This window comes from Staurois parvus, unplaced genomic scaffold, assembly GCF_062004578.1.
Source record: "Staurois parvus isolate SC_StPar_1 unplaced genomic scaffold, SC_StPar_1.0 ptg000058l, whole genome shotgun sequence".
NCBI lineage: Eukaryota > Metazoa > Chordata > Amphibia > Anura > Ranidae > Staurois > Staurois parvus.
This window is the reverse complement of record NW_028317854.1, coordinates 14684097-14709539: the sequence shown is the minus strand read 5'-3', so window position 1 is coordinate 14709539 and position 25443 is coordinate 14684097. Positions and strand designations below refer to the sequence as shown.

The 25443-nt window shown below is 42.3% G+C and overlaps 1 protein-coding gene across 1 annotated transcript in view; it reads right to left on the bottom strand.

Annotated features, from left to right (window-relative positions):
- Nucleotides 1-19686, bottom strand: part of ELOVL6 (ELOVL fatty acid elongase 6) — a 95602-nt gene extending 75916 nt beyond the window's left edge. The window contains exon 1 of the mRNA XM_089668509.1: nt 19343-19686. Coding sequence (XP_089524635.1) covers nt 19343-19431 — 89 coding nt within the window. The 5' untranslated portion in view covers nt 19432-19686. The remainder of the gene's footprint in view (nt 1-19342) is intronic.
- Between the last annotated feature and the right edge of the window lie 5757 nt (nt 19687-25443).

The following is a 25443-nucleotide window of genomic DNA, read 5'->3' as shown; positions in this document are numbered from 1 at the left end:
TAAGAGTCTGCAAAAGACTTGAGACTGGGGTGGAGGTTCACATTTCAGCAGGACAACAACCCTAAACATGCAGCCAGAGCTACAATGGAATGGCTTAGATCAAAGCATATTCATTTGTTAGAATGGCCCAGTCAAAGTCCAGATCTAAATCCAATTGAAATTCTGTGGCAGGACTTGAAAATTGCTGTTCACAGACGCTCTCCATCTAATCTAACAGAGCTTGACCTATTTTGCAAAGAAGAAAAGGCAAAAATTTCACTCTCTAGATGTGCAATGCTGGTAGAGACATCCCCAAAAAGATTTGCAACTGTAATTGCAGCGAAAGGTGGTTCTACCAAGTAATGACTCAGGGGGGCTGAATACAAATGCACGCCACACTTTTCAGATATTTGTAAAAAATTTTGAAAAACCATTTATCAGTTTTCTTCCACTTCACAATTAGGGTTCATGTACACTGCAGCTGCTATACTGACGTTCAGGAGCTGCTGAGCGGTTTTTTCAGCTGCCCCTGAACTCTCCCTTATGTTTTCCTATGTGTCCATGTACACTTAGTCGTTTACACGCAGTTGAGTTTACAGTCGTTTTCTTGAACGCAACAAAATTGCGTTCAAGAGTAGATTTTACTGGCGTTTCAAATGCCAAATGCTTGTAAACATGGTTAACCATGTTTATGCATGTTTCCATTTAGACACGATTTTGGGCTGGTCCATATCCAGGGCACAATTCACTAAGCGGTATCTTACCGCATCCGAGTATGCGTTAGAATACCGCATAACATTTTTACAAAACCTCATTTGAATCCACTAAAAAAGGCTATTAAAATACTGCATGAGTTATTTTATCAAGTCATGCAGTATTGTAGTTGTGAAAAGCATGCATTAATGTTTCAGCTGTCAGCGGGGTTCCCACTGACAGCTAAATGTAAAAGAAAGAACTACGGGCAATTAAAAAATAATTTTAAAAAATGGCGTGAGGTCCCCCCTCCCATCCATACCAAGCCCTTCAGGTCTGGTATGGATGAGGGGAAGCCCCACACCAAAATTAAAAAAATCCATAGCAGACCCTTATCTGAGCATTCAGCCTGGTAGGTCAGGAAAGGGGGGGGGGTGAGCGAGTGCCCCGCCCCTCGTGAACCATACCAAGCCACATGCCCTCAACATGGGGGGGTGTTTTGGGGTAGGGGGGCTCTTCCCCACAACTCTGGGCTGTGGTTGTGGGGGTCTGCAGGCGGGGGGCATATCGGAATCTGGAAGCCCCCTTTATTAAGGGGGCCCCAAGATCCAAGCCCCCTTCCCAATGTGAATGAGTATGATGTACATGGTACCACTATCCATTCACAAAAAAAAAAAAGTGTAGTGTGAAAAAAGACAGGAGACAGTCTTTGACAAGTCCTTTATTAAAAGAAGGAAAAAAAAAAAAAAAAAAGACTGTCCCCTGGAGTAGATCCAACGTCAATCATGTTAAATAGGAGTCAGTACACAAGTGTCATCATTTAAAGTGCCTCTGACTAACCACAAATAAAGTTCAGCTGTTCTAATAGGTCTTTCCTGACATTTTCTTAGTTGCATCCTACAGCAAAAGCCATAGTCCGCAGAGAGCTTCCAAAGCATCAGAGGGATCTCATTGTTAAAAGGTATCAGTCGGGACAAGGGTACAAAAGAATTTCCAAGGCATTAGATATACCATGGAACATAGTGAAGACAGTCATCATCAAGTGGAGAAAATATGGTGTAACAGTGACATTACCAAAAACTGGAAGTCCCTCCAAAATGGATGAAAAGACGAGAAGAAAACTGTTCTGCTAGGCTGCCAAAAGGCCTACAGCAACATTAAAGGAGCTGCAGGAATATCTGGCACGTTCTGGCTGCGTGGTACATGTGACAACAATCTCCCGTATTCTTCATGTATCTGAGCTATGGGGTAGAATGACAAGACGGAAGCCTATTCTTACAAAGAAAAACATCCAAGCCACAGTGAAGCACCATACCCATACCCACAGTGAAGCATGGTGGTGGCAGCATCATGCTTTGGGGCTTTTTTTCTTCAGCTGGAACTGGGGCCTTAGTCAAGGTAGAGGGAATTATGGACAGTTCCAAATATCAGTCAATATTGGCACAAAACCTTCAGGCTTCTGCTAGACCCAAAGCATACATCCAAATCTTTCAGAATGACAGTGATCCAAGGCATACATCCAAATCAACAAATAAATGGCTTCACCAGAAGATTAACGTTTTGGAATGGCCCAGCCAGAGCCCAGACCTGAATCCAATCGAAAATCTATGAGGTGATCTGAAGAGGGCTGTGCACAGATGATGCCCTCGCAATCTGATAGATTTGGAGTGTTTTTGCAAGAAAGAGTGGGAAAATATTGTGTTGTAATACAATCAAAAGGCCCTTCAACAAAAAGTATTAGTTTAAGGGTATGCAACCATATTATTTGTTTTTTTTTTTGTTTTTTTACTTCCCTCCACCTAAAAGATTTAAATTTGTTGTTCAACTAAGTTGTACAGTTTATAGGTTACATTAAAAAAAAGTTCTGAAATGATTTACCTTTGTCTTATTTTCTTACATCACAGAAACCTGACATTTTAACAGGGGTGCATAGACTTCTTATATCCACTGTATATAAGATTTTAATATTTTGCAGCATGTAGTTGTAAGATGTGGTGGCGAGAGGCAGACTTGGCGCCCTAGTCTGCTCACCTGGTGTGGACTATGAACACCATCCCTTCACCTTATGACATTTAAGGGCTCATGCACATCAGGTGTAAAAAAAAAACCAAAAAAACAAAAACACATTTATGGGCATAATAGAAAAAGAGTGTTGAGAGGCTGAAAAAAAAAATAGAAAAAATATTATATATATTTGGCCAATAGAATGATTGAATGCCCAAACATCTGGCTTTCCCAAACGCGTTTGCAAAATGTGGCTTAGATGTGTTTTTTTAAGCTGCTTTTTCCTGCCAGGAGAAAAGGCATTCAGAGGAGCTGGGCAAACATCCAGTGTGCATGGAACCTTAAAGCAGAGGAGCAATGCTTTATAATTAAAAAAAGAAATAGCAAGGAAAACTGATAAAACTGATATTTTACTTTAGTCTGCAAGAAGTTACAAAGACAAACATTTATTATACGAGATCAACAGGTATTTTTTTTGCAGTCACAGACAATGTTCTTAGCACTAAAAAAAAAGGGAACCCATCCAGCCGCCAAATCAAAGCTGCAGTAAATTCCACTTTGTTCTCAGGTTTAGATACACTTCAATAAACGTTGACCAAATGTATTATATTCTATCTACAATGCTTGGCTATAACTGTATTCCTTTCAAATGTTCAATAAAAATATTGAAATAAAAAAAATAGAGACGTTACATCCATTTCTATAAGTAGCCAAAAGGGATATGGTTTAATATGTAGATAAGCGTGACTGTGCTGCATATACCAGTGAAGATCTGATGATCTATTGTTCTCTATAGTTTATGTTGCTCACACAGAGCTCAGTACAAAACCAAAGCTATATAGAGCAAGCTGCATTAGAAAGCACTATAGCAGTGTAACGTAGAATGATCTGTTCATTCAGCTGCCTGCTGTTGGATGACTCAAAACTTTCTAGCAGTGTGATTTCAGGCAGGCTCCCTCCTCCATGACGTAAGCCTCTATGGATTAATTTCCAGCAGTCAGCACAGAGTTTCTGTGTTCCTATTGGCGTTCTCTGTGTCAGCAGACATCAGAAGATAATAGTCATTGGCTAGACAATTAGAGCTGTTGCAGCTGTCATTCACTGCTGCTAGCCTGTACGATGCAGTTAGGGAAGACAAAATAAGAATAAAACCCATTCAAATTTCTGTTGTTCAACATTATAAAGAGTGTGTGTGTGAGACTTTTCTCCCCCCACAAGATATGCAGGCAGCCAAGAAAAAAAAAAACCAAAACTCTAAAGCCTGAAAGAACGTACTGTTGGGACAAAATTAAATAACAGGTAATATGTGAAATTAAATTTGAGCAGAGGATTACGCCAGATTTTTATATATACACACACACCTCAAAAAAAATTAAAAGGAATACTTTGAAATCACATCAGATCTTAATGAGGAAAAATATCATGCTAGATATCTATACAGATATGGACTGGGTAATGTGTTGGGAATGTAAGGATGCCTCATTGTTTGATGGAAATGAAAATGATCAACCTACAGAGGACTGAATTCAAAGACACCTCAAAAATCAAAGTGAAAAGATGATGGAGCAGGCTAGTCCATTTTGTTGAAGTTTCATTGCAGCAACTCAAAATGGTGCTCAGTAGTTTGTATGGCCCCCACGTACTTGTATGCATGCCTGACAATGTCGGGGCATGTTCCCAATGAGAGGACAGATGGTGTCCTGGGGTATTTCCTCCCAGATCTGGACCAGGGCATCACTGAGCTCCTGGACAGTCTGAGGTGCAACCTGGCGGCATCGCATGGACAGAAACATGAAATCCCAGAGGTGTTCTATTGGATTTAGGTCAGGGGAGCGTGGGGGCCATTCATTGGTATCAATTCCTTCATCCTCCAGGAACTGCCTGCATACTCTCGCCACATGACGCTGCATATCGTCGTGTACCACGAGGAACCCAGGACCCACTGCACCAGCATAGGGTCTGACAATGGGTCCAAAGATTTCATCCCAATACCTAATGGCAGTCAGGGTGCCATTTTCTAGCCTGTAGAGGTCTGTGCATCCCTCCATGGATATGCCTCCTCAGATCATCACTGACCCACCACGAAAAACGGTCATGCTGAACGATGTTACAGGCAGCATAACATTCTCCACGGCTTCTCCAGACCCTTTCACGTCTGTCACTTGTGCTCAGGGTGAACCTAATCTCTTCTGTGAAAGCACAAGGTGCCAGTGGCAGACCTACCAATTCTGGTGTTCAATGGCAAATGCCAATCGAGCTATATGGTGATGAGCAGTGAGCACAGGGCCCACTAGAGGAGGTCGGGCCCTCAGGCCACCCTCATGAAGTCTGTTCCTGATTGTTTGGTCAGAGACATTCCCACCAGTGGCCTGCTGGAGGTCATTTTGTAGCGCTCTGGCAGTGCTCATCTTGTTCCTACTTGCACAAAAGGAGCAGATACCAGTTCTGCTGATGGGTTAAGGACCTTCTACGGCTCTGTCCAGCTCTCCTAGAGTAACTGACTTTTTTCTGGAATCTCCTCCATGCTCTTGAGACTGTGCTGGGAAACACAGAAAACATTCTGGCAATGGCACATATTGATGTGCCATCCTGGAGCAGTTGGACTGCCTGTGCAACTTCTGTAGGGTCCAGGTATCGCCTCATGCTACCAGTAGTGAAACTGACCCTAGCCAAATGCAAAAGTAGTGAAAAACAGTCAGAAAAGATGAGTAGTCTAGTGCATCTGTTAATTTCATTAACACCAAAAGCAGCTGAAACTGATTAACAACCCCCTCTGCTATTTAACTGACCAGATCAATATCCCAGGAGTTTAACTGACTTGATTCTATACCTCTGATTAAAAAAAGTGTTCCTTTAAATTTTTTTGAGCAGTGTGTGTATCTATCTATCATACACACACACCAGATTTTATATATAACATTAAGATCACCGACAGGTAACGTGAATAACATTTAGTAACTAATATTAGTATTTATGTGGGGCATGTTGTTAGGCAGCAAGTGAACATGTTGTCCCAGAAGTTGATATGTTGAAAGTAGAAGAGAGAGAGAAAAAAAAAAAAAAAGACAGGCAAGTGCAAGGATTTGAGCGACTTTGAGAAGAACCAAACTGCAATGGCTAGATGATTGGGTCAGAGCATCTCCAGAACTGCAGTTCTCGTGGGAAGTTCCTGGTCTGCAGTGCTCAGAACCTACCAAAAGTAGTCCAAGGAAGGAAAACTGGCCAACCAGCAACACTGTCATGGGCAGCCAAGGCTCATTGATGCACATGGGAATAAAGGCTGCCTCAAAAGAAGAGCTACTGTAGCTCGATTTGCTGAAAAAGTCACTGCTGGTTCTGTTAGAAATGTGACAGAACATACAGTGCATCACAGTTTGTTATGTTTGTTCACATCCAAAAGCATCTATGATGGGTAAGAGAACATCAGAACTGGACCACGGAGCAATGGAAGAAGGTGGCTTGGTCTAATGAATTCAAGAATGATTTGAGAAGTTCATGCCTCGACAGGTTATGGTGGGTGGTCATTTGGCTGGTCAGTGACCACACACACACACTAGATTTCAGCCAGATATGTAAACTATGCCAACAAGTAATTAAAAGAGACGTATGGGGTCCATTTTTTTTTTTTTTAAATCATACTTACCTAGGTGGATGCAGCATTGGTCCGATGCTGCTTTTGTCCCCAGCCAGCTCTAAGGCTAGGTCCACACCTATGCAGGTTGCGTTTGAGTCGTTTCTGCATTGTGTTTTGTGTTGCATTTGTGCACTTGCATGACACTTTTTTTTCATTGTTTAAAATTTTTTCTTGTTGCTATTCAGATTTAAAATCGCAATATGCATAAAGAATGCAGCAAAAACGCATCAAAAAAGGCAGCAAAAATATACAATATATGCTTTTCTGCAGCATTTCCATTGAAGTCTATAGAACCAAAAACGCAAATGTTTGTGTTCAAAAAAGTCACTGACCCTTTCCAAAAACGCAGCGGGTGGAAACGAACAGGTATGAACATGTCCCATAGGAAATCATGTTAAATGGACTGCACTGTTTCTGCAAAACGCTGCAGAAAATGCTTACAGCAGGGTGCGCAACCTGTGGCTCTCCAGCTGTTGTGGAACTACATTTCCCATGAGGCATTACAAAGACCGTAAATTACAAGCATGACTCTGCAGGTTCCGTGAGACATTGCAAACTGACAGTTACATCTATGACTTGCAGAGGCGTGATGGAATTTGTAGTCCTGCAACAGCTGGAGAGCCACAGGTTGCCCACCATCCTAGGCTAAGGGTGAGAACTCAGCGATCACATGACCGCTGAGTTCTCACCGCTGTCAGTCACCGCTGTGTGCTCGGCCTCCCCTGCGCTCACTGGAGGGCTGGACTGTGAAGGGGGAGGGAGCAGCTGGCTCAGGCTCTCAGAAGATCGTTGACTCTAGGGTCGATCCCAAGTTTAAAGTCAGGATCTTTCCCTAACCCTCGAGCTTCAGCTGAAAACGGGTAACACGAGGGAAAAGAGCTTTGGATGTACTTCTCTTTTAAATACAGCAACACTTCTGAATGAAACAATATCCAAGTAACTATCATTCTTCGTACACACACAAAAGCTACTTGAAGTAGACATGTGACATTCGTTTCATTACAAATCGAAATTTGGATGACATTTTCCTTATTAAGAGATTCAGATGTATCCGAATCTCCAAATCACAAAGTAATGAATTTCAATAAATTTGAAATAAATTAGAATGAAAACAAATAATTCATATTTGTTTATGACTTTAGGAGGGTTTTGCAAGTTCGTAATGTGTATCACACTCTGTATTGTTATGATTGTCCAAAGCCAAAAGTTGCAAAACATCAAAATCACATCAAAAACGCAAGCAAGTCGCACAGTGAAAAACACGGGTTTTAAGCTTCCCACAGATGTCATGTCCCATTCCCAAAATCCATCATATACCTGCAACACAGCTGGCTGAAATTCCTCCAAGGAAACAATCAGGTTAAAGAAACCTGTCTGTTCGCCGTTATTTCCCCTGAGGTACGCCAAAGCATGAGCCAACCATGCCCCCTCTGCTGATCAACTCTGATATGAACCTCTATAGTGTTCACAGATGAGACTTCAGTTCATTTAACCACTTGCCATCCACTGCCTGTTTATATAAACAACCTGAAACTCCAAAGTCACATGATTTCCAGTGCGAATTAGAAATGACTCTCTCTGGCACTCAAGTTTCATCAAAGTAGTGTAGGAACCTTTTCAAAGTCACTGCGCCCAAGTAGCATAGATCCAAATGGGTGCCATTGAAAACAATGGGCTGCCACTTGTCATGCAACTTTATGTGACCAAAGTCACATGACACGTTGCACAAGTGTGAATGGAGCCTAAGTGGTTAAAACAAGGTCACAGCTACAGCAGTACCAGCCATGAGCTTTGTATTGTTTTCTGAAGACCACTTCCATGTAAAAGTGGTCCTTTTTAATAGTACCATGATGTGAAAAGCAAACTTTTAACATGTCAAAAATTAAAACATTGTTCTGGAAGCAAAATGGTTAAAGTAGACCTAAAATAACTGACTTTAGGCTTATACCTCCATGTGTTGCTTGCTACTTGGAAAAATCAGTAAGAATGATGGAATACTCATAAGTCTCTTGGAAGAGGTTCCCTTTTGGGTCTAATTGAGTTGTCAATTCCCTGTTAACGTTAGCTTTCCTACATGGCCAAGGGAAGGTCCTGTGTGTTGGCTGTGTCTTCCTGACAGACGTTTTGACTTCTTGATTCTATAATATGGTTATGAATTCATTAGAAATCACCCAAATTCAAACAGAATATTTTTTTACGGTGAAATTTGGCCTACATAAAAAAGGGATTCTAAAAAGGTTATAGTAATAATAATAAAAAATAAATTAAATAATTAAAAAATAATACCAGACGCAGGGGCGGACTGACCATTTGGAAACTCGGGCACTGCCCGAGGACCCAGGGTCTGTAGGGGGCCCCATGAGATGCCCCTGGTACCTTTTTCATAGGCTTTTTTGAGTTTGGGCAAGGACACATGGGCCCCATGATCCCCTATTGCCCGGGGGCCCCATGAGTTGTCAGTCCGCCCCTGATCAGACGTCATACTTGCCTGCTCTGTGCAATGGTTTTGCACAGAGCAGCCCGATCCTCTTCTTTTTTGGGTCTCTCGCCAGCGCTCCTGGCTGCTCCCCCCTGCTGGGTGCCCCCAATAGCAAGCCTCTTCCTATGGTGGCACTCAAGCAGGCTTGCTCCTGAGCCACATTCCTGTGAATGGACATTTGACAGTGCCCCGCGCTCCTCATTGGCTCACTGGCTGTGATTGACAGCACTTATGTGTGAGCCACTGAGGAGAAAGACTTGGGAGAACCTCTGCTTTCATGCACAGCGCTGGGTCGAGGTGGGGCTCAGATATCTATAAAAGGGGGCTGAGGGGGGGTGTAGCTGCACTCAGAAGGTTTTTACCTTAATGCATTAAGCTAAAGAACCTTCTGCCTTTAGAACCACTTTAACACATGACTAGCTTTCCTTGGGCCCTTTTCACACAAGTGGTCCAATCAGATCCACCTACCAGTGTCAGGCAGGCCTGACCAGAAGTTCCTTGTGAGTGTATGGGAAGGCAGTTGTAAAACAGACATGCCCCAATTTATATCTGGTTACCTCCAAGTCCATTAAGATCCAGGAAAAAGAAAAAAAATAATGGAAAATGGTCTGTGTCCTTTTTTCCTCCCTAAAGGGGACAGATCTGAGGTAGTCTTGATGTAAAATGGACACGTGTGCATTTACATCTGGCTGCCTATATATATCTAATATGGGTTTGAAAACGGTTGCAGGAAAAAAAAACCCCCAAAAAACTGAACAGACATGATGTCACAAAAGTGACATCCATGCTTTTCTGCTCTGATTCATCTGGAGATCTGTTCATGGATAGTATGTAGAAGCATGAGGAAGGAAGTAGCAGAAAACACATTTTTAACTTCAGGTTTTATGCCGCATTTTATTTGTTTTTACTTACATTGCTACCATCAGGTTACATTCACTTCAAAAGGAATTACATCAGTTAGTATGCATTTCCTACAATACAATCTGACCACAAGTGCTTGCTTTTATGTATAATATTGGTTAATGCATGAGGCTGTTGAAGGAAACCATTGCCAGGTAATTATGTGTGCAGCCATTGCTGACTTCATCTTCTGAGACTGGTAGTTGTGTGACAATTATTCTAAATCTATGACGTCAGCACTTTCTAAATCACTGATCCAAGAGAAGTTTAAAGATCAGACTTCACTTGACTCTCCTAATCTGTATGCTTGTTCAAGGTCTTTGACTCAGAACCTATAAATGTCATTGGACAGCCAGGCAACTAGTAATTCTAGAAAAAATAGTCAGCCAAGTCTCATTTTGATGTGCTTGTCCTTTAAAACCAAATTATCCTCAGCTTGACATAAACTGCATGCAGAGCAAAGAAAACCTAGAATTTCTACGCCTCTACGCCAACTGTTCTTTCCAAGTAGTGTCATCTGGAGAATTAATTTGTCTGCAACTTTCTGATTGCGTATAATTCACCTGGGTAATTAGTGCATGCCTTCATAACAGTCATTATCAATTAAAGAGAGAGATAACATCCTCAGAGGATATCTCTTGCTACAGACTACTTGAAAATAGAATAATAAAAATGAATAAAATACAAAATAAATATTATATATATATTTAAAATCCATATTAAGAACTGTGCAGAAATTACCTTTGCTCTCGATCACCTAATGTAAAAAAAAAAAAAAAAAAAAAAAAAAAAACACGAAAAACACACACACACAGGCCAAACAACATTTATCCCACTATCCGTCTATTTCTTGTAGTAAATTAAAACGTATAACTGTGGCTAGCTAAAAGAACAATGCAACACTTGGTAGAGCCATCAACTTTTTATGCACACCTCTAGAAACCTAAAACTAAACCTTCTTTGCTGTCCATGTGCATTGTAAATTTTGACACTGCTGTCCCAACAATACAATTATGTAGCATTTTTTTGCATCATCCACTGCAGAGAAAAGTAAACTATAGTGAGGAACAGTTTAGCTTTTTTCCCCATAAAAAGGTCCAACTATGGTTTCAAATGCTCTATGCCAGGGGTGGGCAACTGTTGCCCTCCAGCTGTTGGTCAACTACAAGTCCCATCATGCCTCTGCCTTTGGGAGTCATGCTTGTAACTGTCAGTTTTGCAATGCCTCATGGGACTTGTAGTTCTACAACAGTTGGAGGGTCACAGTTGCCCACCCCTTCCCTATGCTAATTGCAAGCTGATAATGGGCAAATTGCTGCTTGAAAATCCCTAGGCTGGGTGCAGATGTGCAGATTTCACCCACTACACAGTTCTTCATTGACATTCTAGTTTTCCTAATTGTAGCCAATGCATACTAGCATATTTTTGCTTTCAGGTCCTCATAGTAGTCAATAAAGACCCTACTTACTGGCACCTATATTATGGGAGCTAAAGTTTGTGGACAGATGACCATCATGACATGACTAGACTATGACCAAAGGTATGTGGGCACCCCTCTAAATTACTGAGCTCAAAGTATTCCTTTGAAGGAGAATGTTAAAAGTTGAACTCCAGTATAAACAAATACTTTCTAAAATATAAAACGGCATGTGTATTCATACTTGAAACTTGATGTGCTTCGTGTATTTCTTACAGATCTGTGAAATATGAATACAGAGGAGCCTTCTTTGAGTTTGTAAGTTAGAGAAAGTGTTCAAAAGTGGAGGTGTCCTCGGGGAGATAGGTCTGGGTCATAGAATCTTGGGGAGGTCTATTAGGATTAACCATAAAGAGTGCTGCTCAATACCAGCCCACTTTTCTTAGAAGTATTAAGGGTTGGTCTTTAGTACCATGGGGGAGCAGGTGATACCTAGGAAAGGGAATAATGTGGAAGGACAAGAGGAAAGACTTTTCTGGTTAAGCAATGTCTGTGTTACTGACCAAGTTGAGTTTTATTTAGGGTCCTGTGGCACCAGTATATCACACAATGGAGATGCATCTAGTGAGACAGGTGTATCTCGGTCCAGATGTTTAGTCCCCCTGCAAACTACATTTCTTGCAATGTGGACTGCAATGTAGCAGAGTTTAATACCATGTAGGAATATACCATGTTCAGTTTTGGGTTGGCATAGTATGTTGCATCCTAATCTGGATTCATGGTAGATGGTTCTGCTTTCGGATCTTACACCTGCCAAACCATGAAAAAGTTAACCGAGTCCAGGTATTAAAATGGTTGCAAAAGGGTGAAGTTTTCTACCTTCATGCATTCTATGCATGAAGGTAAAAAACCTCCAGTGCTCAGCTCCCCCTTCAGCCCCCAATACTTATCTGAATTCGATCTTATTACAGCAATGTGCACAAAAGCAGTGGCTCTCCTGGGTTTCTCTCTCCTCATCAGCTAGAACACAGCAGCGAAAGCCATTGGCTCCTGCTGCTGTCAATCAAAGCCAGTGAGGAGGGCACGGTGGGCGAGACTGAGCCACACTCTATGTTTCCCGTAGACAAAGAGATCCACCTTGGGAGCAAGCATACGCGAGCACCCCCAGAACAAGAAGCTTGCTTTGGGGGCACTTGGGAAGGTGGAGGGGCCAGAAGCAATGGCGGGGAACCAGAGCAGAGGAGGATCGGGGCAGCTCTGTGCAAAACCATTGCACAGAGCAGGCAAGTATGATGTACACAGACACACCAAACCTTTAGAACCACTTTAATAACTGGTTTGATTTTTTGGATGTGTGGCAGAAAGCTAAAAAAAAAAAAAAAAAAAAAGAAGAGTAGATTTGGGATAAACACACAGGTGCACAGGGCTGCACACATGCCGCTGCACTTTGATTTGTGGCTGCAGAATTTTTAACTTTGGGTGCAGTGTTTGACAGATGGTGCCAGCTATAAAACTCACCCACGAGTTCAATGGGACCACATTTCAACTGAGAGCCAGATATAATGAATCAGTTGACTAGCAAAGGAAAGGATAGAAACCAACAGGGAGCACTGAAGCAGGATGACTAGATGTGCCCAGCTGTGAGGGCTCAGAGTGGCTAAGTGACACAGATGGATGAATCGTGCCAGGTGGTGCGGGGTTGACAGGTTAAACATGCTTGGTGGAGTATCTGCAAGGAGAATTTGATGGATGGAGTGTACTAGAAACAAATGGCTATGGAGAAGCTGTTGGATGCAGTACATCTAAAAGGTGTGGATATGGAGAGGCTGTAGGATGTGAAGCGTACCTGGAGCTGTGGCAACAGAGAAGCTAATGGATAAAGAGTACCAAGAACTGTGACTACAAAGAGGAGCAGTCAAGTGGAGTGCACCAATGGCAACAGCTGGCCAGCATGGGCCAGGTGGCGTCGGAAGGGACACAGAAAAAACAAAAAAACAAAAAAAGACCTCAGAGGCCAATGACGCACACGGGCAAGCAGGTAACCAACACAGGGACTCAGCAACTACATGGGCAATCATTGCACAGCCATGTGTCTACTGTGCACCAACCCTTTAAAGATCTAGTTAAGTGAAGCGAAAAGGTCTGATAGACCGCAACACCCAGCCTAAAGTGATATGCAAAGGATATGCAAATAACAAACATGCCAAACTTACCTGCTCTGTAAAATCATTTTGCACACAGCAGAAACGATCCTCTTCTTCTCGGGTCCCCTGCCGTCACTCCTGGCTCTCCCCCGTTGACCAATGCCCCCAATAGCAAGCCGCTTGCTATGGGGGCACTGGTGCATGCTTGCTCTATGCGGCCATAAGACAAAGAGTTGCAACTTGGCTTCACCCCCACTCTTTCTCCTCATTGGCTCCCTGGCTGTGATTGACAGCCAATGGCTCCCACTGCCGTGTGTCAGCCGATGAGGAGAGAGAGACCTGTGACAGCTGAGGCTCAGGTGAGTGTTAGAAGGGAGCAGCACACAGAAGGTTTTTTACCTTCATGCATAGAATCCATGAACGTAAAAAACCATCAGCCTTTGCTTTAAAACCCAAACTATACACACCCACTGACATAGGACACAGGCCGTTGGAATTCACTTTCCTGGGACTGCCAATTTAAATATGAAGGAGAACCTCATGCAACTGATTTTTTTTTTTTTTTTTTTAAGTATATGCTGCTTTCCTTTCTAATTATCGTTGAAGTGGAAATAAACCCACCACTTTAACTTTTCTCAAAATATTTACATTCAAGGCATTCGATTATAGTTGCTTATGTCAACTCTCAACTGAACTGTCGAGCCATGAAATGGCTGATATAGCTAATCACGTGCTATGGCTAAAAAAAAAAAAAAAAAAACCTGAGCCTAAGAGGGCAGCTTCCTTGGCTGTAAAGGTAAGGAGGGTTTAGTTTTGCTATAATAGTGTGCGGTTAACTATTTATTACAGTTAACAGATTTTAGATTTTGCCACAGATCTGTGACATTTATCCACTTTAAATGCTATAGTCATATTCACCAATAGTTATTGATTTTCCTAAGGCAATTTTGTATCCAGAATAGAGAAAGATAGATACGTTATGGTTGCATTACATTTAAGAGTACATGAGTAGAAGACTATAGAGATAGCATTCATTGGCTAACAGCTCATGCCTTTGCTATGGTTACCTACTGCTGCCTTTTAAGATAACAGTACTCCTGCCATACGAGAAATATTTTAAACCACTGCTAGCCATTTTGTTAAAATACTACTTGCCTGGCTATGTCTGTCTTCCATACTTCAGAGTCATCGACTAGGAAAAGTATGCAGCAAACTAAAAGTCAAAGAAAAGCCACAATTTCATGTTTCTATATTGATATATCTATATAGATCACTGAATTAAAGTAGAGACGCCAAAGCATCAGCATGACAACCAGGCATCTAGCCTTTTCAGAAGGAGGGGGTCAGCAATAGTGCCATAGATTTCCTTTAGGCTGGATTCACATGATAGGGCCTTGGTAACACTCAAAAATCACAACTTGGTATACTGAAGTGTCATTCCTACCCCCTTAATACCACCTCCTGGCAGCCCTTTAGGTGGGCTTTAATGCCCAGGAGGCAGTGCAGAATCTGCATCATATGATCACTGTGATTCACTGTCACAGCAGGCACATGATCAAAAGCTGTGACTGAGAACCGCCATTAACACCAACAGATGTGTGCGATCTTAGGTTGCTATGGATGTATGTGCAGAATCTGAGTGGTAAGGCCTACATTCTTGCTGTTGCATACATACGATATGCATTTGGCAAGAGGTTCATTGCGCCCCAATGCACTTGCATTGGAGTGCATCACTAGCACAGATTGTGATGCTCTGTGGTATTAGACAGTCCATTCAAATGAATTTACAGAGTAGAATGAGATTTAAATTCATAAAGAAACAAACAAGAAAGGTGATGGCAAAAAAAAAATAAAAATAGAGACCTAGTGATCCATCGAGTCTTCCTGTTTGTTTTTTGCTTTTTCCCCTACATGTTTTTGTGGTTTTTTTTGTTACTTTTTTGTCTGACTATAGATCTATGTTTGTCCCAAGCATGTTTGAAGCCACTTACTTTTGATGGACTCAAGACCTTAATATTTAATTATTTTGATAGCTAAACTGACAACAGTTAAAATCGAATTACTCTTGTACATTTTGCATATCATCACCTTGTCCTTTGCAATGCCTTCTTGTAAACCTGTCAGGAATAACAAGTTCTCTTTATAGCAAACCTATTCTAATACTTACCTTCCCTGCAGTCCTCTAAAAGGGAGAGAAACATGGGAGCTGCCATGTGAATATACTTTACTTGGTTGTCATGCTGACCCATATTTCTCTCACTGCAGGATTCCTTTAATGTTTTTCAGCTACCCTGTTTCTTGAAATAAATGCATACATTTCTTTGAAATCTTCCAACACCTCTACCATCCTTACAGTGATCTGCTGCCACGCAACCCTGCTAATAATGGTGGCCACACATGCTTTGTATTTTTACCTAGCAATGTACAATTCAATCAAAACAACGGAATCCATACACAATCGAATAACTATAACCTTCCTTCCGATTGATTTGGACTCAATTTCGATCACATTTGATCAAACGGAGTCAACCAGCCAGGGAGGAATATTATTGATGGTTTTGCATTGATCGGCAGCACTGAGATACTTTGTTCACAAATAAAGTCATATTTCGAGTGATCAAATTACGATGTCACATTTGTGTGTGATCAATAACTATGAATGGTTGTAGCTCAGCTATTGATTGAAATCTGCTTGATGGCCCATTTGATCGATATGTCACATGCGGACAACTATAGATCAGTTTTGCCCATCGTAGAAGAAGTTGATGATTTATCAAAAAGTGTATATGGCCACCATAAGAATGTTTTATAAAAGTGGTCGTCATAGGACAAATTGTGCACATAAGGGAGCCACAGAAAGAAAGATCTTTATAGGAAACTATACTGAAGAAGATTTGTATTTTTTCCCCAACATGCGGACCTCTCTGTATACAGTTGAGCATTGTTTTGGCACATGCCTTTCACCAAGTGTTCAGGTTGAATTGCTCAGCAGATCTGTAACATCTTGACTCCAACCAAAACAATACTTTGTTGCTGTCTATGGCTACGTGCAAACTGTTGAGAGGGACAGGTATGGATGGAAAGCTCCTTTTTATTAAAAAAAAAGTTTTTTTTGTTTGTTTTGTTTTTTTTTTGGGGGGGGGGGAGGTTTGCAAATATTTACATGCGTACAGCGCAAGTGGACCATATATGCTACCAAGTAGATTCAGGGCTGAGATATAAACGATGTGTAGTCAGTAGTTCAGGTACAGAATCACTTGGGCCTTGATTGAAAGCTGTGGTCATTCTGTGTGTGTTGAGGTTTACATCTTGATCAGAATAAAATCATTCACAAAGCAGAGGGCGCAGGTGCAGAATGACCTTGGCCTTCAGTCATTCAGAATGACTGAACACCAAGGTCATTCATCTTCTGCACCACCACATGAATGGCTCATTCAGGATGAGTTGTAAACAACATGTGATCAATGGCAGCGAATGTGCAGAATGACTTTACATTTGCTTAACTGTCCTTGCTGTCCAAGTTGGGTGGAGGCATACCTGCTAAAGATTCCCAATGATCAGTGGGCAGATGCAGGATAATTCTGCCTTTCTGCTTTAACATAACTATTAATTTGCATAATATCATCCCTTCAATTGCAGAAAAAAATATGTTACTAGAGTATACCGAACGTTCTAAACAACTGTTAAGTCTGGAGTTATTCTTTATGAAGCAAAAGTTAAAGCAATATTATAAAAAATGGAAAACAAATACAGTTTTGACAAAAAAAAAAAAACACACCACAGTCCAGAACAGAGGTAGGAACTGACATTTTGACAAGTCCCCATTAAGACTACTGACTAATCCTTTGCTTAGTATTGCTATACAGGATACTAAAGTAGAATTCATTTGCAGATACTTTTAAACCCACTTCCTGCCCAGGCTGTAGAGAATGTGCACATGGCTGGCTAAAGCACAATTCATTCTCTTGTTAAATCAGAATTTGTGGCATCTCAAATAAAGGATTTTATTGTCATATGTTCTTGGCTACTATCTTTACCATTATACCAGCCATTGTAAATCCTGATTATGTGGAACCTTAAGATTCCTACATGGGCTGCAAGGGGTTCCTTGAGCAGTGACTGGTTGACCTAGCATCTGATGTCGCCTGCATAGTTCCAGGGCCAATGCCAATTGATGGTGTGTCACCAGGGATAGTTTTAGATGGGGTGGTATTATTCCTACTGATCCCCAGTGAAAGGGTCCATTCTTTTAATTAACGTCCAACCTAAAAGGAATTATTTATCTTCTCACCCACAAGGAAAGGGGCCACTTCTTCAATGACGATCAATGTTAGGGTACACCTCTCCTACTGACCACAATGTAAGGAGGTATTTCTCCATTGACTACCAATGTAAAGAAGCCTGCCTGCACTGTTAATGATCATTACTGATGATTTTAAAATTATTACTGCAAATAATTTTGTCAAATAAGAGTAAACGGTGTCAAATTTTTTAGGTATGCCATACGATTAATAATATCTATGACATACTAGACCTGAATTGTACATAATTCATTTTTAGCAAGGTTTCCTTTGAAATTTTATTTCATTGGGTTCCTCTGGGGTAGAAAGGCTGCATTATACTATGGGCAATTCACTCTGTGCAAAGCAGATTTGTAAACTTCCATTACCATAGTCATGTCTCAGACCACCAATAATATCAAGTCAGCACTTCATTCTAAGCATTTTAGTCTTTTGTCAAAACTCAATTGGATTAAACAAATACTACATATCACTGTGAGCACAATACCTTGTCTAGAAAAAATGAAAGAATAGAGAGGCATTGCACTCAGAGCTTATATTGTCCATTCATGTATCGATCCAATCATCAGAGAATATATATTAACATTCTGATTCATTTCAGCATTTATAGATTTCTTCCTAATATTATGACCACCTTCAAGTGATTTTTTCTGGGTCTAATAAAAGTGATTGGATCTGTTGGAAAACTGTAACTGAAAATTGTATTGAAACCGAACACATGGCATATCATGCAATCAATTGATTCACAAACAAGCAATCAGCTTGATTTTTTTTTACTTTTTTCAAAAGACTTTTGCCAGTGAGAGGGACTGGAGTGATAAAAGGTGATTTTACCATTGCTAGTGCTTTAAACAAACATTTCCCTAACTGAGCTTTAATGTGATCATTTTAATCAATCGTATTAATGAGTGTGTGGGCATCTTTAACTCCAACCTCCAAAAAACCAAACCCAGCTCAAGTGTTCAGATGCAGAATAGAGAATGAATGAACGTTTTTGAAAACAGTCCTTGGTGTTCATAAAATATGAACCCAACACATTGTTGCACAAAAATAAAAATATACAGAAGAAAATATTTAACAATAACATCATGGAAGGTTAAACAAAGCGGTTATGTATTTCATGACCTGATTTCCAAACAGACCTAGTAGATTTAGGTAGAAAATCAGTTCTTGCTCTGTGAACTTTTAGCACGTATACAAAAAAAATCTAATGGAACTGAAATCGGGAGATCCACACCCCAAACACTTGTTTGACAAAATGAAAGCAATCAGTTGATCAATGAGAGATATTGATTTGCAGTTCCTGAGCCCACCAAAGCAGAGCCAGCTTTTACTATTGATGACTACTATAAGCATGCACAGATGAAGACAAAAATATCTTGTTGTCTAAGAAGCAGGGCCTCTTAGCTTGTACTAGAACCCCCCTCCTGCCTATGTATGCGCTCTTACCCCAGGCACTGCAAGTGATCATGTATGTTGAAGGCCATGTAAACCACCCAGTCCAGAAATATAGAGCTTTCATTCATTGTGGATAGACCAGGGCCCCAACACATCACACCTGCACCCTTCACATGCCACAAAGGCCTATGGCTGCATGTTAGGAGAGGCATCCCCAGGGCTGAGTGTACCCAACACATGGAAGACACATCGTGCATGTGATCCACAAGGTGAAATCCTCTGGGAGGGACATCATCATCATCTCACTCCTACAGAATGAATGTGTGTGGGTGGGTGATGTACCATCCATCCAGGAGCATAGATCATCAATGAGGGCGATCAGCCTGTACTCACCAGTTCTCCTGCATCCACTGGATCGCTTCGTTCTCGTTAAATTGCTTCTCGAATTCATATTCTTGTAGAGTCAACACTGACATGTTCATTGGGGCGACCTGCTGAGTGATACCTAGCGAGGAGAATGAGGCCGATCACTCCGGAGTGTCCCTTGTCTGTGTGTGTCTGATCACATACACACCTCCTCCGATCCCTTCCTTGGGTGGCTGTGCCTCCTAACTGTACCCTTGATTTAGCATTGCTCTCTCCTCGCCCTATCCTCCTCCCGGGTCACAGGAGCTCTCCTCCTCCTTTCTTCTGCATCCACCCTGACAGCACAGGCAGCGCTGCGGTCCTAGAGCCTCCTTCTCTGCACAGTACCTGACAGCCAACAGCCATCACACAGCAAATGACAGCCAACACCCATCACCTGACAGCCAGCACCCATCATCACACAACACTTGAGAGCCATCACCTAACAAACAGCACCTGACAGCCATCACCTAACAAACAGCACCTGACAACCATCACACAACACCTGACAGCCAGTACCCATCATCACACAACACCTGACAGCCATCACCTAACAAACAGCACCTGACAGCCAGCACACAACACCTGACAGCCATCACACAACACCTGACAGCCAGCACCTAACAAATAGCACCTGACAGCCATCACACAACACCTGACAGCCAGTACCCATCATCACACAACACCTGACAGCCATCACCTAACAAACAGCACCTGACAGCCATCACACAACACCTGACAGCCAGTACCCATCATCACACAACACCTGACAGCCATCACCTAACAAACAGCACCTGACAGCCATCACACAACACCTGACAGCCAGTACCCATCATCACACAACACCTGACAGCCATCACCTAACAAACAGCACCTGACAGCCAGCACACAACACCTGACAGCCAGTACCCATCATCACACAACACCTGACAGCCATCACCTAACAAACAGCACCTGACAGCCATCACACAACACCTGACAGCCAGCACCTAACAAACAGCACCTGACAGCCATCACACAACACCTGACAGCCAGTACCCATCATCACACAACACCTGACAGCCATCACCTAACAAACAGCACCTGACAGCCATCACACAACACCTGAAAGCCATCACCTAACAAACAGCACCTGACAGCCATCACCTAACAAACAGCACCTGACAACCATCACACAACACCTGACAGCCATCACCTAACAAACAGCACCTGACAGCCAGCACACAACACCTAACAGCCAGTACCCATCATCACACAACACCTGACAGCCATCACCTAACAAACAGCACCTGACAGCCATCACACAACACCTGACAGCCATCACACAACACCTGACAGCCATCACCTAACAAACAGCACCTGACAGCCATCACCTAACAAACAGCACCTGACAACCATCACACAACACCTGACAGCCATCACCTAACAAACAGCACCTGACAGCCAGCACACAACACCTGACAGCCAGTACCCATCATCACACAACACCTGACAGCCATCACCTAACAAACAGCACCTGACAGCCATCACCTAACAAACAGCACCTGACAACCATCACACAACACCTGACAGCCATCACCTAACAAACAGCACCTGACAGCCATCACACAACACCTGACAGCCATCACACAACACCTGACAGCCAGCACCTAACAAACAGCACCTGACAGCCATCACACAACACCTGACAGCCAGTACCCATCATCACACAACACCTGACAGCCATCACCTAACAAACAGCACCTGACAGCCAGCACACAACACCTGACAGCCAGTACCCATCATCACACAACACCTGACAGCCATCACCTAACAAACAGCACCTGACAGCCATCACACAACACCTGACAGCCATCACCTAACAAACAGCACCTGACAGCCAGCACACAACACCTGACAGCCAGTACCCATCATCACACAACACCTGACAGCCATCAACTAACAAACAGCACCTGACAGCCATCACACAACACCTGACAGCCATCACACAACACCTGACAGCCATCACCTAACAAACAGCACCTGACAGCCATCACCTAACAAACAGCACCTGACAACCATCACACAACACCTGACAGCCATCACCTAACAAACAGCACCTGACAGCCAGCACATAACACCTGACAGCCAGTACCCATCATCACACAACACCTGACAGCCATCACCTAACAAACAGCACCTGACAGCCATCACCTAACAAACAGCACCTGACAACCATCACACAACACCTGACAGCCATCACCTAACAAACAGCACCTGACAGCCATCACACAACACCTGACAGCCATCACACAACACCTGACAGCCATCACCTAACAAACAGCACCTGACAGCCATCACCTAACAAACAGCACCTGACAGCCAGCACACAACACCTGACAGCCAGTACCCATCATCACACAACACCTGACAGCCATCAACTAACAAACAGCACCTGACAGCCATCACACAACACCTGACAGCCATCACCTAACAAACAGCACCTGACAGCCATCACCTAACAAACAGCATCTGACAACCATCACACAACACCTGACAGCCATCACCTAACAAACAGCACCTGACAGCCAGCACACAACACCTGACAGCCAGTACCCATCATCACACAACACCTGACAGCCATCACCTAACAAACAGCACCTGACAACCATCACACAACACCTGACAGCCATCACCTAACAAACAGCACCTGACAGCCAGCACACAACACCTGACAGCCATCACACAACACCTGACAGCCAGCACCTAACAAACAGCACCTGACAGCCATCACACAACACCTGACAGCCAGTACCCATCATCACACAATACCTGACAGCCATCACCTAACAAACAGCACCTGACAGCCATCACACAACACCTGACAGCCATCACCTAACAAACAGCACCTGACAGCCATCACACAACACCTGACAGCCATCACCTAACAAACAGCACCTGACAACCATCATACAAAACCTGACAACCATCACACAACACCTGACAGCCAGCACACAACACCTTACAGCCATGACCCAACACACAGCAAGTGACAGCCATCACCCAACACAGAGCAATTGACAGCCATCACCTGACATTCATCACCAAATACAGAGTACCTGACAGCTATCACCCAACAAACAGCACCTGACAACTATCACCAGATGCACAATACCTCACATCCATCCCCAGATGCACAATACCTCACAGCCATCACCAGATACAGAGTACCTCACAGCCATCACCCAAAAAACAGCACCTGACAACTATCACCAGATGCACAATACCTCACAGCCATCACCCAACAAACAGCACCTGACAACCATCACCAGATACACAATACCTCACAGCCATCACCAGATACACAGTACCTCACAGCCATCACCCAACAAACAGCACCTGACAACCATCACCAGATGCACAATACCTCACAGCCATCACCAGATACACAGTACCTCACAGCCATCACCCAACAAACAGCACCTGACAACCATCACCAGATACACAATACCTCACAGCCATCACCAAGCACACAGCACAGCCCGGGGTCTGTAGGGGGCCCCATGAGATGCCCCTGGTACCTTTTTCATAGGCTTTTTGGGCAAGGACACAGGGGCCCCATGATCCCCTATTGCCCGGGGGCCCCATGAGTTGTCAGTCCGCCCCTGGTCATCACCAAATACACAGCACCTGACAGCCATCACCCAACAAACAGCACCTAACATCCATTACCAAATACACAGCACTTGACAGCCAGGAGAACGGTACTTGCCTGACTATATTAGTGCCAAGGGTAAAGTTTGGTGGAAGGGGATTATGGTGTGGGGCTGTTTTTCAGGGATTGGGCTTGGTTCCAGTGAAGGGAACTCTTAAGGGGTCAGAATACCAAGACATTTTGGAAAATTTAATGCTCCAAACTTTGTGGGAACAGTTTGGGGATGGCCCCTTTTTTGTTTCAACATGACTGTGCACCAGTGCACAAAGCAAGGTCCATAAAGACATGGATGAGTGAGTTTGGGGTGAAGGAATTTGACTGGCCTGCAAAGAGTCCTGACCTCAACCCAAGAGAACACCTTTGGCATGAATTATAGTGGAGACTGTGAGCCAGGCCTTCTCATCCAACATTCTTGCCTGACCCCCTAGACACCCTCCTAAGCCTCGTGAACAGCCTTCCCAGAAGAGTTGAATCTGTTATAGTTGCAAAGGGTGGGCCAACTCAATATTGATCCCTATGGACTAAGACTGGGATACCATTAAAACTCATGTGCATGTAAAGGCCGGCGTCCCAATACTTTTGGCAATATAGTGTATCTACCTGCATTTTGCATGATATTTACAGTTTCTTCAACACTGGATGTGTTCAATAAGGGCTCTGTTGTACAAAGATGCAGCTGCCTACCTGTTAATTACCACAGCACTAAATAGCCCCCATCTAGATGGAGGATTTTTGGTACTGAGAGCAATCATAAATATCAGCTGTACACACTCACTGCTTTCTCTAACAAGTATTTAAACCCTCACATTTAACCTGCTCCTTAAAGAGAGTATTAAACCAAAAATTAAACATTTATTATAATGCGGTATACTAGTTCTTAGATGTGATGGCTGCATTAGTTTCCTTTAATAGATTTTCTTTCTTCTATTTTCTTCTGGTGATCCAGTCAGCAAGTCTGTTGTCTTTTCAAAAGCACAAGCTCACCAGCAGAATGTATCCATTACAGGGATGAGACAAACCATTTAACACTGGCAGGGGTATATAAAATGATCAGCTTTTATTTGTTCATGTAAAACCTTTTTCCCAAAAGGAAAAAACAGTTTGCTGTAACTGATTATAAAGTGTGAGTTGGAGTTTGGCTTCAGTTTGTCAACCACTTGCCTACCAGGCCAATTTTGACATTTCTGTCGTACATGTAAAACTCTGCAAATTACTTATAACCCACAAACCATATATTTTTTTTAAGCAGAGGCCAAAGAGAAAAAAATGGTGGGTGTTACAAATTTTTTATGCAATACAATTTGTGCAAACACAAATTTTTGGAAAAAGTACACTTGATGGAATTTTAGAGAACACGAAATAATATCTAAGTTTTTGGTAAAATATAAAAGATGTTATACCAAGTAATTAGGTACCAAACATGTTACGCATTAAAATTGCGCAGTCTCGTGGGACGGCGACAAACCTCAAATGTGTGGTGCATTTGCTGTTTATGCATGTGGGACTGACGGGTGCGTGCGCCTTTGCACGTGAGCACGGAAGGTCTTTTCTTTTTTTTTAAGTTACAATTTATTTAATTTAGTTTTTTCATTTTATACTGTACCCTTAGTTATTTTTTTATCACTTTTATTGTCATCACAAAGGATTACAGCTTGTAAACAAACAAACAAGCCAGTAACAGCTTGTAAACAAACAAACTGAAACCGGAAGTACCAAAATCCTTGTCATTTCCAGTCTCTGATGTCCCAGAGTGAAAGGAACAACATCAGTTCCTCTCACTGTGTCAGAGGAAACCAGTGCTACTGGTCGCATTCTTACTGGGCTCTCTAATCTGACAGGAGAGCCCGGTAAAGGTGATAGCAGATCCCCTTCCACCACCTGAAAAAGTAATCCAGCAGCTGTATATCCACCTCAATACCAGGACATACGTATATGTATGTATGGCACAAATTTTGAAAGAATAGAATAAATTAGAATAGAAAATAAAGGAATAGAATATAGAAGAAAAGAATAGAAAGAAGAGAATAGAATATAGTCATCTTCTGAAATTCAAATTTAGAATAGAACAGAACCATCTATTCACAAAGAATTTGGATTGGTTCAATATTTTTGATTCAAATTCAATTCAAATACTTCATATCATTAGAAACAATTATCAAAAACAAATGAAATGAAACTTAACTAATTCCATTACAAATGCAACAAAACGAAATTAGTAACTTAACGAATCAATATGAAATAAAACAAATTTTTTCCTTCTGCATGTCTAATGTTGCACCATTCTCCTCTCGCCAGCAGGAGGAGAGCTAAAGCCAAGTAAGCCTATAGACTTCTATACTGAGGGCTAAGAATCCTGGGAGTTGTAGTTTGAGATGGTAGCTATATAATGGGAAAA